The sequence below is a fragment of the Artemia sp. Qi Xiang Cuo genome, chromosome 13 (genome assembly GCF_049724085.1).
Source record: "Artemia sp. Qi Xiang Cuo chromosome 13, ASM4972408v1, whole genome shotgun sequence".
Lineage (NCBI taxonomy): Eukaryota > Metazoa > Arthropoda > Branchiopoda > Anostraca > Artemiidae > Artemia > Artemia sp. Qi Xiang Cuo.
The window spans coordinates 28,189,991-28,206,160 of record NC_142806.1 but is presented as its reverse complement, the minus strand read 5'-3'; the positions used below and the strand labels follow the sequence as shown (position 1 = coordinate 28,206,160).

Sequence of the window (16,170 nt, the reverse complement as noted above, 5' to 3'; positions counted from 1 at the left end):
TAAAGGCAATGTGGCCTATGGAGTTATTAGCCTGAATGAAGGCATTTGTGAGATCAAAAATATTAGATGGATCGAAATATTGATTCTGCTTCTGCAAGTAAAGGGAAGGTATAGGGGGGGGGGCAGCTGCCCCCTCCCCTGCCTCCCCCTCCCTACGCCCATGCTTTTGATATCTGAATTAAACGATTTGTCGTCCTTTAGATTGTAAAATCACTGTTTCTGAATTATTCTGGTTTGAGCTAAATGATTCCTTGATTAAGAGAATGAATTGACATGACCGGTTGACATGATTCCCATCAGTTCTTTTGGGGGCCTCTTATTTTGCTGGAATATTGATGCCAATAAAATGGAGATGTAAATATATACATAAGAGAAGCAGATCGAGTCCTTGTATCAAAACCGGATACTCGCATTTACTAGCATTAATATATTAGCATTATGTCCTATCTCACCGTAAGAGCGATACAACTGGCACACACTGAAAGGCTAGGCTTTGATCTACTAATCATTGTGAATAGTGTTCATTTATGTCCATGATTCCATTCATGATCCTTGGGGACTTTAACATAGACCTAATGAGATGTTTACCTTTAGACCATCATGGGATTGATAATTATGCATTACAGTTTTTAGAATGTTCTCTTTCTTGTAATTTATATCTGGCTTGTTTTGTCCCGTCACGTATAGCCGACTCATCTACTTCGCTTGTTGACAATATTCTCTCGCCTTATACATGTGAGGCTACGTCTGTGATTATGGATGAACCATCAGATCATTGTATGATTATGTCGGATTATAAGATTCAAAAGACTTTGATTAGGGAGATCATTACAAGAAAAAGAAATATTTTACTTAAAAATATACATAATTTAAAAGTAGCCCTTGGTGACGTAGATTGGAGTGAAGTTTTAGAAGAGAGAGATCCTAATAGATCGTTGGATATTTTTTATACAGTATTAAATGAACGATTAGACCGTCATTGTCATTATGAAAAAATACATCTTAAAAAAAAAAAATTCCACGAAAACCATGGATTAATGAGTCACTCCTGAGATCAGTTAATGAAAAAAATCGTCTATCAAACAGTTCGTAAGGAGCGACCCGGCTCAATGGTAACCGAAACTCTAAAAAACGGAATTTTGATACCAATAGATAAATCAAAAGAATCAGATTTTAATTCTGGTTTCAAATATAGAAGTTTCATCAAGTTTAATCTTACCCATCAAAAGTTACGTGCCTGAGAAAAGTTGGCTGATTTTCGAAAAAAGGGGGAAAGACCCCCTAAAAGCTATAGAACCCTAATGAAAATCATACCATCGTATTCAGCGTATCAGAGAACCATACTGTAAAGGTTTCAAGCTCCTATCTACAAAAATGTGGAATTTCCCATTTTTTGCCAGAAGAAAGATCACGGATGCTTGTTCATTTGTTTTCTTTTTGTTTTTGTTTTTCCAGGGGTAATCCTATTGACCCAGTGATCCTAGAATATCGTAGGAGGGCTCATTGGAACGGAAATTAAAAGTTCTAGTGCCCTTTTTAAGTGACCAAAAAAATGGAAGGCAACTAGGCCCCCTCCCACGCTCATTTTTTCTCAAAATCACTCAACTAAAGTTTTGAGATAGCCAATTCGTTCAACATAGTCGAAAATCTGATAAATATGTCTTTTAGAATGACTTAATCCCCCATAGTTTCCAGGGGAAGGGATGCAAGTTATGAACTTCGCCCATTGTTTACATATTGTATTGGTTATTGGGAAGTATACGGACATTTTCAGGAAGGATTTTTTCGGGTGGGGGGGAGGGGGCTGGAGGAGGGGATTACTCGGGAGAATCTTTCCGTGGAGGACGTTTCTTTGGGGTAAGGAACATTTCTATGAAGAGGGCACCGGATTTCCAAGCATTATTAAAAAAACGATCAGAAATTAAATTTTTTAAAAACAAGTTTTTTCAATTGAAAGTAAGAAGCAACATTAGAACTTAAAACGAACAGAAATTATTGCGTATATGAGGGGGTTAGCCCCCTAGTCAATAACTCGCTCTTTACGCTACAGTCTTTTTTTAGTGCTTTCAAAAGATCTATATATTCTAATTAAAAGGCCGTTGTGATTCAGGGGTTTGTGAATTAAAAAAAAATTTTACTTTCAACGTAACCATGTGTGTGGCGAATAAAGAGACAAACCCCTCATGCACTAAATAACAGATGTAATAAAAAAAACAAGTAATACGACTGTGTAGCGATCGAAACATTTAAAAACGGTAATTTGATGTAAATATAGGTCGTAAAGGAAAGGGTTGGCAATACTAATACTAAATATATAAATTTTATTATGTTTGTTATCGATCATCAAAGATTATGGGTCTGAGAGAATTTACCAAGTTTTTGAAAGAGGGGAGAAACATTCCCTACAAGTGAAAGAATTTTAATTAAAATCACAGCGTCAGATGCAGTATATCAAAAAACCCTATTACATAGGTTTCAAGCTCATATCTGCAAAAAACTGCAACTTTGTTTTTTTTTTGCCAGAAGAAAAATATACGAATATAGAAGTTCGTTACGTAAGTTAATTTGTAAATTACGTCACAACGAAATTTAAAGATTGCCATTTAGCAAAAGAAAAGTAAAATTTTTATGCAAATTTTGTTTACTTATTCAATGACGGTGAGCCAAAATAAATGCTGCATTAACTAAAAAACGATCAGAAATTAAATAAAAAACAAGTTTTTTAAGCTGAAAGTAAGGAGCGACATTAAAACTTAAACAGAAATTATTCTGTATATGAAAGGGGCTGTCCCCTCGTCAACGCCTCGCTCTTTACGCTAAAGTTTTTCATTGTTTGAAAAAAAATATAGTTGTGAGAAAGTCAAACTTGAGCGTAAAGAGCGAGGCGTTGAGGAGGGGACAACCTCTTTCATATACGGAATAATTTCTGTTCGTTTTAAGTTTTAATGTCGCTCCTTACTTTCAGTTAAAAAAACTTGTTTTTTTTTATTTAATATAAGATAAGAATGAAATATCCATCACCTGATAATATAATACGATTTAAAAATTATAAAAATTTGTTGGTGAAAACTCTTGGAACGAGTGAGAAAAGGTATTTTGAAAATTCTTTTAGGAATGCTGATTCACCGAAAAAAACATGGGATCTAATTAAACAAAAGATAGGAAACAATTGGAATAATTTTACCCAGAATTATTAATAGATAAAAATAGTCTTGAATCAAAGAGAAATGGAGCTATTGCAGAATCTTTCAGTGCTCATTTTGCTAGTATTGGTTGTGATGTTACTCGTGGTCTTGGCTCGACTCAGCTCATTCATATAAAGAATACCTTCGTGAATCAGACGATACAAGTATGTTTTTGACCCCAGTTAGTCTTGATGAATTCTAAAAAAACTTAGTAGATTTAAATAGAGGTAATTCATTAAGTTTGGATGGACTTTCAACTAATCTTTTGAAACACCTTGCATCTGTAATTCATACACCTCTTGTTTATATTTTTAATTTGTGTTTAACTTCTGGGGTATTCCCTACTAAATGAAAAATTGCCCGAATTATTCCATGACATAAAAAAGGTGATAAAACTAATATTGATAATTACTAACCTATTACAATATTTTATCATTTGTAAAAGATTTTGGAAAAGTTATTTCACAAAAGAATTTTGTCTTATTTAGATAAAAAAAAAATTAACAAAAGCCAGTTTGGGTTTAGACCAGGTCGTTCTACTGAACAAGCAGTTGCAGGCCTTTTGCTTAAAACTAATGATTCACTGAATAATGGTAATTATGTATCATGCGTTTTCTACGATATAAAAAAAAGCATTTGATACTCTAAAACATTCCATTTCGTTTGAAAAATTGAATAACCCTGGATTTCGTGGAAAGGCATTGGATTTAATAAAGTGATGTCTACGTAATCGCGGATTCCAGGTAGACCTACGAGGCCATCTGTCTCAGCCTAACTCCCTGGATGATATTGGAGTGCCCCAGTAACTTGGTAACCAATATCAGTAACTTGGACTGTTACTATCAGTAACTTGGACCGTTAGTATTTTTGATATATATTAACGATCTCCCTAATTGTCTATCCTATATGGATAGCCTTACACTTATGTGTGCAGATGATACAGTGGTATCTGTTGAAGCTAAAACCCTTTCATTATTGATCAAGAATATGGCGTCTTAAATGAATTCAGTTATCCAGTGGTTTTCTTGTAATCGTCTAGTTCTCAATTTGTCTAAGACAGAATTTATGGTTTTCGGGAGATCTAAGCAAGGAGTTGCTAAAGTTGGGATTGATGAGTTAGTTGTTTCTGGGTGTAGAATTAGACGGGTTAAGAAATATAGATATTTGGGGATTATTCTTGAGGAGCTTTTATGTTTCCGTAGTCATTCTGACCATCTCCGTATAAAATTAGCATGTTTTTCCTTTTTCAATTATTAAAATCCTTTATCATTCTTCAATAGAATCATACCTTAGATATTGTCCCATTATTTACCTAAATACATTTCCTAATCATCTTAAACACCTCCAGACATTGCAAAATAAAGCCGTAAGAATCCTTGGTACTTTATTTCATCGTCCTGCACGACTTCAAAATCTTTCTGAAACAAAAACTTTATTTTTATTTCTTCATATATTAAATCTTAATCAACTTAGAGAATTGCAATTATCGTTCTGGCGTTATGATATTCAGTCTCCGGCGAGTTATTTTTATGAATCACAAATTGTTGTTACCCCTATTCGCTCACTCGCTTCTTCGTCGGCTCGTTTTTGAGCGAATCCCTTTGGTTAATTGTGAAAAAGACAGATTCTCAATGAAATATAAAATCCGTTATATAGCATATAGGCTAAAACCGAACACGAAATATAATGATCTCAATGGCCGATCATCTTTAAAGATTAAATTAGTATTATATGCCGTTAACATTAGATGGTGGGGTGATTCAACTTGATCATTTGTTTTTTAGCATTATTTTTAGATTTTGTCGTGCTGGGGTAGCCTTTTTTGTCCTTCTTCTTCTATATGGTATGACTTTTTTTTGTTGATCTTCGTTATATTGATTTTTGGCGTACTTGAACTAATTGTAATAATTGGAAGCCTTCCTTTCGAGTTTAGCTCCCTGTTGGCTTTATTTAATTATTTACGTTGTTTATATTTGTATGAAATACAATTTATCTATCTACCTATGTCTACCCTCACACTTTTAAAAATAATATTAAGAGAATGTGTTATGTCATGAGTGATCATTAGTTGCTCTCCAGATCAAATCTTTTTTTCTCTTTTTTGATGGTTTAAGGCTGTTTTTTTTTTGTTTTGTTTTTTATCCTCTTGTGAATGTTAATTATGTATTTGCCAGGCCTAGAATGATTATGATAATTATATAAATCTGTGTGTGTTTGTTCATGCTAGCAGTTTCTTTTTCTATTTTTTTCCATTGGTTGTTTTGTGGAGGAGATTATTGCATAGGCTCATAGGCTCCCTAGATCTTAATGGCTAATCTTTTTTATTTAATTTGTTCTTTACTTTTCTTCCCCTAATAAATAAGTTATTCTTCTTCTTCTAATAATGGCTATCCCCCCTAGAGGTTGGCGATGACTAAAAGATAACCCACTTAAGTTTTATGTCCGTAAGCCCCATAAAACACAGTGCAGTATATACACATCTAAAATGCGGGGAAAGAAATCTCCTTGTGCCTAACGCCTAACCTGACATTTGTTTTCCGAAACGGTGGAAAAAAATAGTGAGGGAAAAAAAAATGTAATATGCGTAGTAATAAAAATGCTGTTATTCAACGAAAACAAAGAACAATAAAACAGGACTAAACAGCTAACATATACCAGAAATAAACACAAAGAGATGAAAAAATGCTATACAACATGAAAAAAAGTGAAAAAAACTAAAGAACACTTCTAAGAAGCTACAATTGTTGCTTTGAACTTCTGCTATACTGACAAATTGTTTATTACCGTTCTAGGCGTTTACCCCCCCCCCCTGGCGATTACCCCTCCCCCCCCCGGAAAATACCCCCCCCCCGTGCAAAATGAGGCTTTCCAAATTTGAGAATTTCATTTGAGTGTTATGTTTTTGAATTTCCGTAGGGGGAAGGAATTTTGGTACTTGTGTATTATGCGCCACTCACTCAAGTTTACGTTGTTTAAAATTCGAGAACACATCGTTTCTTCGTTTCTTTAGAAATAAACTTGGGTTATAGCTTTGCACATTAGGGGGGGGGGGGTAAAGTAAAGCCGGTCTGCAAGCAAAAAGTTTTAGGTACAATTATTCTGCATATTAGATAGATTGATAAATAAGCGTATCTTAAAGCCAAACATACGGCCATGAACACAGTAAAATGACATAAATTAAAGGCACAAATAACATAAACTTTGATCAGCGATCATCATAGAACACTTTAAAACACTTAACACTTTGAAAAAAACACTAAAATGAAACATTACAAATGAAATGAATGAAATAATTAAATTAATGTCCCCTTAGATACTTTTGAGTTGACTTAGTTCTAATATAACTTTTCAGCTATTTGAAACTTCTGCCAAAGATGATAGTGTTACCAACCATGTAGAATCTATATTTTTAACTTTGGCCCATAAGCTGGCTAAATCTAGACCTATGATACCAACACCAAATAAATGGGAACCTCGACCTCTCATTAGCCGTTCATCGAAACAACAACATATAGCACATCAAGATGCAAATAATGAGTCAGATAGTTGCTGTTGGGGCAGTTAATTGTAAGTCTTCTTTTCTGTTGTTTTGGGAAATAAGTAGTTTTAGAATCCTAAATAGTATGCAAAAACAGTGCAGTTTGATAGTAATGTGAATCAATGGCTGCTTTCAAGCGTGAAAAATCAACAGCTGTAAATATATTCTGATTGGAAGTTAGACCTCAGTTGACTCTCAATGCTACTAGATGAACTTGGTCCACACAATTCACCTTGTGGTCAGAGTGCCTTTTCGAAAGGGGCTTTGCTGACCCTTGTATTTCTTATACAAACGTTTTTTCTTTTCATATCAAACTTCAAGAAATTTTGAGATATGTTAACCTTTTCATGCTATTTCACTGTATAAAAATTTAGCTTTTATTTTCAAAATTATATTCCATAGTTTTTGTCCAACTAGGATTTTTGCCCCGTCCTCTTAAACTTCGCATATTCTATCGACTGGTCTAATCTATCATTCTGTACTACTTGAACTTCTTTGTCTTTTTTTAAAGTGTAATCTCCCCTGTTTCCGCTCGCAGGAATAATCGGAAATTGATGCTTGTGATATCAAAATCGTCTTTTTTTTATATTTTGATGGCTAAAAATTTGTCAACTGGTTGTTGACAACAGTTAAAAAATAGGAAACCTTTTTTTTCCATTCCGCTCATAATAACATGTTTCGAATTACCACAGCTAAAACCTTAGCTTGTCAAGTCAAGCGGAAATTGTGTGCTCTTTAATATATCTGTAAATTAATTCACACATATTGTTTTTATCTAAAATCCCCCGGGCTTTCGAAAAAAGAAGATAAAATAATTATTTACTAGAGCCAAATTATCTAGTGAATTGAAATCTAAGGAGGTAAATACCGGATTTTAGCATTCTGAAAAAAAACACGCATTTGTGATCTTTCTTCTGGCAAAAAATACAAAATTCTACATTTTTGTAGAAGGGAGCTTGAAACATCTGAATCTGATGGTGCAATTTTCATTAAGATTGCTTGACTGTTTGGGGATTCTCCCCCTCCCTTTTCCAAAGTCATGCGTTTTTTCTCTGGCTCGTAACTTTTGATGGGTAACATTAAACTTAATCGATTTTTTTATATTTGGAATAAGTTTAAAAGCTAATTCTTTCAATGTATTAATTGTTGTCAAAACTCTTTTTTAGAGTTTCGGTTACTATTGGACCAAGTCACTTCTTACTGACAGTTTGTTACCATGAACTGTTTGATTTAGCTACAAAGCATGCCTCTGTGTTGAGTATGAATTTTGACTTAAACCAAAAAATTCATGTTACTATCCTACAAATGTCTGTAAAATCAAGGTTTCAGCAATATCATTTCTATATAAATGTGAAAGAATATCCATTTGTCACTAAGTCATGAACTGTAACTATTATCTATGTTAAACCTAAAGTAAAAAGTAATGCCAAAAACTAATTTTCAAGCTTTTGAAAACAAGCTTGAAAATCCTCGAGAACGGTGGTAGATAGAAATAAAAGGTATGCCATCGAAATCATCGTGCCCTAAAACAATTGTGTGGAAATTCTGAAACCTTTCTCCTGAAAACACGAGAAAATCATGTTTCAGTCTGTGTATCATTCACGTGTTCTGTTTTTTCTGGTGTTAACGGAGTTCCAGATCATTGTAGAGGGCTTCTTAAGGCTCATTTGAATAATGCTAAAGTCAAATCCAATTTTTCACTAAAAAACTCCACTTTTGGGTATCATCGTCCTTTCGTAAAGTCACCTAGATAGATTTGACGTTATGCGTTGCTTCATAACGTCATGCTAAAATGCTTTATTTTTATTGAAGGGATTTCAATTGATAATTTTAGTTGCATTAACAAAACTGAGATGACTAATGGAGTAATAATTATTCACATTATGTATATATATATATATATATATATATATATATATATATATATATATATATATATATATATATATATATATATATATATATATATATATATATATATATATATATATATATTCTTTTATTATTATATGATTTTGCATTTATCTTTTCTTTATAAGTTGTTAGTTTTTAGGTTAATTCTGTCTCAACATTGAGGACTCCTTGTTAGACACTAGTGAAATATCCGTTTGAAGATTTTCTTCTTTGTATTGGCTGTTTTGACAGCCAGTGAGAGCCTGTAAAATTTTATATGCCAATTGATACAATTACAATTTAGTATTAATGAATAACAAGCATAGGCTAGAATATCATCGAATTTTCTCTAATAACTGAAATGCAAAATATTATGAATACGTTCATTTTAAATTTTGTATTAGCTTTTCATAGGTTGCGTAAAGTGAACTTTTTCTCCGAAGAAAAGAAAAGACGTATCGAAAAGACTTAATGCAGCATTTGTTGGTGTCTTGGCTGGAATAATTGGAAATTGGTGCTTTTTAAATAAGCAGTCTTTTTATATATTGGATGACCATCTAATATATAAAAATATTAGATGGCAGTGGAAGTCATAGTTACATTAGAAATTCGAGGCTTGCCAATATATTCTTGGTGGTGTATCTAACGATTTGAAAGAATTTTATTGTCAGGCAGTTTTTATTATGAACAGACACCTAACTTGACTGAGGCGTTTTCCAGCAGCCGTCTAGTGTCGAGGAAGGTTTGAAGAAATTGGCTGAAAGTTAAAAATTCGTGACTTTGGCAATCTTCGGTCTTGCAACAACAGTCTGTCTGTAAAGACAAACTGTTTGAATGTTAATCAGAATGAAAGACTTTCTAAATAAGCAAGAGACTCTCTCATGTTGCTGTTGATCGGCAATGCTGATCAACAATCTGTACAAGTGGGCATTGTTTTATGGAAATGGCTCGTAAATTAAAATGAGAGATCCTGAAGCAAGAGAAACATCTGAATGAAGTTTATGCTGTTCGGATAAATTTCGAAGACTAAATGTAACTTTGCGTTAAAGCTGTTGTATTTATTGCTAAGTAGAATGAAAATGTAACCTAGAGAACAGGAGTGAGGTTTTTCTTTGATAATGAAGTAGATTGATTTTGACTTTGAAAGTATTGGCAGTTCCTTCTAGAAAGCCCAAAAATTGGTCGTTGCCGCCAAATTTTGCCTATTTTTGGGTGACTTTAGTTGTATTTATCTAGTGCATCTTGTGATTATTTTTTGTAGGTCTGCAAATGTATTTGCTTTGGCTTTGAGGCTCTGTATCAGTCGTCAAAAACAAAATTCGAAGCTTGTCACTAAAGTAGTCTTAAAAAATATATATTATAAACACTTTTTTCTGTTTCAATTTAAAAAATTCATATTACCAGGCTGCTAAAAAGTACCCTCGTGCCACTATTCAACTATTTACGTAGTAAGGGCGTAATTTGCTATAGGTCAGGGGGGGCAATTGCCCCTCCCAGACCTCGGTCAATGAGAGGTAGCAAAGATAATATTAAGTCGCATAAAACATTAAATAATAAAACTGGCTGATTCACTCAATTAATTGACTCAAATAGTTAAAAGTGAATTATTTGAGGCTTATTTTGACATGGTAAAGCAGGAGTTACGGGTAAATGCAAAGAAGTTTTAGAGGTTTGGATGAGGTTTGATAAACTTGAAAAATTTAAACTTCTGATTCCACATGGTTATGTGAAGAATTTTTTTTTAAAAAGAGCCACAATCAAAGGCTCAAACTCCAGCTTAAATTGAGAAAATCCAATGGCCATGTTTGATTAAAGCTACATATTTTAAGTAAATAAATGAAATGGAATAATTAATTTTTATTACTTTTCGGCTTTAATTATAATTAACCTTTATAATAATTATATTTATAAATAATATAAATACTAATTAACCTTTTCGGCTACATATTTATTCTCGACTCTCGGTTTCTAATTTTTGCTTTCTTTGGTACAAGTCAACTTCTTTGGCTATGATGCTAATCGCCATAATGAGCCTTATGTATCTCAGCGAGTTTTCTTTAAAATTTGGCATATTGCATAAAAGAGATTTTGTGCTTGACGTCTTAAAAATTTGTTCACAACTGTATTTTGAAGTTATATTACTACTTAATTGTTATGGTGGGTTACTTTGTTGTATTTTCTTTATATATCTATCGATTTATTAGACCATACTTTCTTTCCCTTTATGGGTAAAAGGAAGTTAAAACACGAAGATAAAAGTTTTGGAAGTTCCGCTTTGCATTCATTTATTTTCACTTTACTTTGTTTATTTATTCAGGAACTGATTTAGTTATTTATGTTAACATGCACTTTTGAAAACCTAGTTCACCACTAGCCTTAGTAAGAATGGGGAAGGCAGAAAGACCTCGCGGGGGGAAAGAATAATATTAGTCAAAAGGCCCTTTTTGTGATTTTGAATTTTTGAGAATTAAAAATTAAGTAATTATTTTCTTTTTTCAGATTGAAATCGTCTATGCGTGTTTACCAATCAAATGTTCTGAATGGCTACATTGTTGCATTTCGTTCCGTATCATTCCTGTTTTTAATATTTTAAGTTTTGTGATCGACTCTCCATATGACTTGTGTATTTAATATTTATTCGGGCTGTTTTAATACACCACTTTTTGCTATATGAAATCATACGAATACAACGAATTAATGTATGCGTATGTGCTTTTTAGACAAAATTTGTTATTGTAAGACATAAATATACAAAATAAATAATGAAATAAACGTATTTTTTTAACGAGGGAAACATACTGGTTTGATTTTAGAGTGTCAATCGTGTGGTGAGAAGCTACTAGGATAGATTCGTGTTTGCTTAGGGGTTTAAGCATGGATACTCGGTTGAGCGTATTTCAGTTAACATCTGCCAAAACTTGTATCTGCATATGTCAAGTTTTCGTAAAAGCCGCTAAATAGTGTTTTTTTTTTATTTTCGGAAGGGGGTAACAGGTAGATGCAGAATTCCGTCAATAGATTATTTCTTTCGCCACTTTGTTTTCAATTGGACGTAGATACGAGGTTTCCTAATTGTCGCTTGTCCGCATTATTTTTTGACTTACTTGACTTAACGCTCTTGCTTAGCAGGATCGCCAGCTTAGAGGGAACTGGTTGATAGCGCTGTCAGTCTTCTCCAAGAAGCCCAGTCCAGGGCTAAGGATGGGGCCTCATTTGGTTCGATGTTGTGGTTGAAGGGCGTTGATTTATAACGTCAGCCCATCTGGTGCGCGGCCTCCCTGGAGGACGTTTCCAGACAATCGAGGGTTTTAGGTCCGATATGGTCCTTGCAAGGGTAGTTGGCAGGAGGCGCAGTAAGTGGCCTTACCATCTTAGAGAACGAGCTTCTACTTGGGTGGAGAGGTTCGCTAACTTGAAGGTCTAATGTTAACGTGAAGGCAGCATCATATTCGGCCGTTGAAAGACGGTGAAATTTGTTGTTATCCTTGTAAAATTATAAGATATACTAGGTTGTATCTCAGGAAGTATAACAGATAGAAAAATTTTTACTACGCCATTGGGTGGTGACGATGTTAGGGGATGTCTCTTCTCACCTCAAAATTAAATTTTGGCAATTCTAGATTATAACCGATAGATAAACAACCGATTTCAGTATAGATCTGGGAAATTAAAGGCCCAATTTTTTTTTTTTTTTTTATTTGATGTCAAAATGATTTTGTCAGTGTATGTACTTATGTTGGTTTTTAAGGGATATCCTTTTGAATGTGCGAATTTACGAGTCCATCAGGTCAGTGAACATGTAAAGGTGGACTTGATCGGTGACCTCTGAGTAGCACCGAATTCTAGGGGATTCCTCGAAGTTCCCAAAAAGAAATTGGGCTCTCATAAAATTAACGTGAAGGAATCATGTTAAAATTCGCGAATTTATGTCTTTTAATTTTTTGGGAATTTTTTTTTACAGGCAGATTTTCTTTTGGGGAAATTCAGGAAAGTCCCAAGCAATTTTCTTATCAACAATTCAAAATCTCAGGATTATCCAGTGTGGAAAGAAACTTTCGGTGGTTTTCATGATTTGATGTTCGAGCAGATCTATGAAAGCTTCAATTACCTGGCTCAACTTATCTTGATAATAATAAAGAACATTTGTTCAAAGAGCGATTGTTGACCCTATCCTCCAACTTTTAAGCGATTTTTCTCTTTCGTAGAGTGCTCGGCCTGTTAGTTGTGTCTTTATCATCGCCGATTTGATTGTTTCACGTTTTTAGTTTACTAAAAACAAGGTCTTCACAGCTAATAGACAAGAAAACTGTTGTTTTACGGGAGCACTGAATAGAGAAGGCAGCAAAACGTTGCACACAGACTGCCAGATTAGCAAATGTTTTTTTCGCTACCACGATTTTTATATTCGAAACTTCAATGATCCTAACACTTTGTCAGGGAAGTTTTGGCCAAGATCCGGAAGATTGACTTTGCTTAACCAAAGCTATCCTACGTGACGCTTGTTGTTTTTCTCTTTTGCATGTAATAGCTCCCGAATCTCTTGCCAGGAGTGTAGGGAAAGGTAAGAAAATCCAAATGGAATCATTGCATCCAGTGATCTAAGGTCACATCTAGAAGTGGTACACTTGGAAAAAATTGGAGTAGAGAAAGCAGGTAGAAAAAAGAAATACAAATTTCTAGTTGAAATAAGCACATCATCCTACGACAGCACCACTTTTGCCCCAACTATTTAACCTTTTCTGAAATCTAGTACCTGGTAATATAAAATAACAAATCTGCAGCCCGAACTAACTCGCCAAGACTGCAAAAGATCTAAGTCCTAGTCCATCTTTTCACTAAAAACCTATATATTTTGTCTTCTAGACCCATCTGTCAAAATTGATATTTTTTTTCTGATTTTTCGAAATAGCTAGCATGCGCTAAAAAAAAAGCTTACAATAGGGATCAATTTTTAAACTACAAATATTTTTCTTAAAGTGAAGAACGAAATTGAAACTTAAAATGAACAAAAAAGTATCAAACAGTTCGTGGTAACGAACTGTAAGTAAGGAACGACCCGGCTCAATGGTAACCGAAACTCTAAAAAACGGAATTTTGATACCAATAGATACATCAAAAGAATCAGATTTTAATGCTGATTTCAAATATATAGCAAGGTTTAGTCTTACCCATCAAAAGTTACGCGCCTGAGAAAATTTGGCTGATTTTCAGAAAAAGGGGGAAAGACCCCCTAAAAGTTATAGAACCTTAATGAAAATCCCACCATTATATTCAGCGTATAAGAGAACCCTACTGTAGAAGTTTCAAGCACTTATCTACAAAAAAGTGGAATTTTGCATTTCTTGCCAGAAGAAAGATCACGGATGCGTCTTTATGTTTTTTTTTTCTTTTTCCCAGGGGTGATAGTATCGACCCGGTGGTCCTAGAATATCTCAGGAGGGCTCATTGGAACTGAAATTAAAAGTTCCAGAGCCATTTTTAAATGACCAAAAAAATGGAGGGCACCTAGACCCCCTCCCAAGCTCATTTTTTCCCAAAGTCACCCGATCAAAATTTTTAGATAGCCTTTTCGTTCAGCATGGTCTAAAATATAATAACTATGTCTTTTAGGATGACTCGGTCCCCCGAAGTCCCCGGGGGGAGGGCTGAAAGTTATGAACTTTACCCAATGTTAACATATAGTATTGGTTATTGGGAAGTATACAGACGTTTTCAGGGGGGATCTTTTCTGGTAGGTGGGGGGAGGGTGGGTCGGGGGTTATATGGGAGGATCTTTCCGTGAAGGAAGTTTTCATGGGGGAATGGACATTGCTATGAAGGGGGTGCCTGATTTCCCATCATTATTAAAGAAAAAGATCAGAAATCAAATAAATAAAAAGTTTTTCAACTTAAAGTAAGGAGCAACATCAAAACTTAAAACGAACAGAAAATATTACGTATATGATTGGGTTCACCCCAACACCTCGCTCTTTATGCCAAAGATTTTTTAGTACTTTCATAAGAGCTATTTATTCTAATTAACGGCCTTTGTGGTTAAGGGGTCATTTTTAAAGAATTGGAACAAAATTCGAATTTTAGCTTAAAGAGCAAGGTATTGACTAGGGGGCGAAACCCCCTAATATATGTATTAAAATCTATGAATATAGAAGTTCGTAAAGTAAGTTAATTCGTAAGTTACGTATGTTTATTACTGAATAAAACGTTCGTAAATAAAATTTAACAACTTTCGAGAAAGCCATTTAACCAAACAAAAGTAAAATAAATATGAATATTTTTTTTTAAGTATTCATGTACGGTGACCCAATATCGAAACCTGCATTAATTAAAAAATGTTCAAAAATTAAGTATAAAAAAAACAAGTTTTTTAACTGAAAGTACGAAGCGACATCAATACTAAAAACTACCACAATCTAGACCGTGTGTGGATGGGAGTGCCTCCTCCTCAACGCCACACTATTTATAATGAAATTTTACATTTTCACAACTTAATTTTTTTGAACAATACAAAATTTTAGTGTAAGAAGCATAGCAGAAAGAAGGGCAAAGCCCCTTTCACATACATAATAATTTCTGTTCGTTTTAATTTTTAACGTCGTTCCTTACTTTCAGTTAAAGAAAACTTGTTTTTTTTTTTTTATTTAATTGATTTACAGGTTGCGCAAGATACGTCTACAAATGTATCTCATTACACTGACTGGTTACATTTTCCTGTATTTTTAGAATTCTAAAAACTAGCGCTTTACTGTAAACACAAAACCAAACCCCCAAAAACGGAACGTTCTCTCGGATACGTGTTTTATCTACTATTGGCCGTGGTTTGCTCTTTATTAGGCAGCAGATAATTTCTGTTAGAAGCTAGGTTCACTATATGCCCCATTTTGCTTTTTCTGAGCTATTTTTAATATGTTGTATTGATAAAATTAACCTACTTGCTATAAGTCTGTAGCCTTATATTAAAATAAATGAGATTTGAGTTTTAAATTTTTATGGTAGAAAGTAACAGTGACAATCTTGCTTTTGATAGATAAAACGATCAAATACTACCGGAAGTACGAAAAAAAGGACTTGTAACACTATTTAGAATAAACTTCCTAACAATTCAGACATGATATACGTTTTTTCCCGTAAGAGATTAAGTCTGAATTAGATGAAAATGCGTATGGTTACCTCAAAATGATTATATATGATAGAAACTAAAAATTACCACCAAGCGAGCCTGTCGAACGACAGAAAAAAAAAAAGTAGCTTACTCTTATTGTGTATCCCGGGTAAAAACATTTTGCCCGTCACCAAGACACATAATTCAGTGACACATCTTCCCCAAAGAAAACTGTTCCTAGGAATTTCACCCCCAGCCCTGAGGCAAAATAGGGCATTCTTACCAAAATACGTACAAAAGTCATCACCTTTTAATGATACGGAATTAGAAATCCTCGCTTGCCTTCATGCTTCAGGTATAAATAAAAGAAAAAACGTAGACAACATACACATAAAAACGACACACGCAGAGACGACACACACACAGATACGACACAAACGTAGAGACGACTCTCT

General features: G+C 34.0%; 1 protein-coding gene across 6 annotated transcripts in view; it reads left to right on the top strand.

The window, feature by feature from the left end:
- LOC148945145 (ras-related protein Rab-33B-like) overlaps positions 1–11,392 on the top strand; it is a 70,530-nt gene extending 59,138 nt beyond the window's left edge. For 5 of the 6 annotated variants that reach the window (XM_089099600.1, XM_089099599.1, XM_089099602.1 and 2 more), the window contains exons 5-6: positions 6,538–6,752; positions 11,116–11,255. In XM_089099600.1, coding sequence (XP_088955726.1) covers positions 6,538–6,750 — 213 coding nt within the window. In that variant the 3' untranslated portion in view covers positions 6,751–6,752; positions 11,116–11,255. Of the gene's footprint in view, positions 1–6,537; positions 6,753–11,115 lie in introns of all 6 variants that reach the window. The other variant, XM_089099604.1, reaches the window with a different exon arrangement.
- Positions 11,393–16,170: the final 4,778 nt, after the last annotated feature.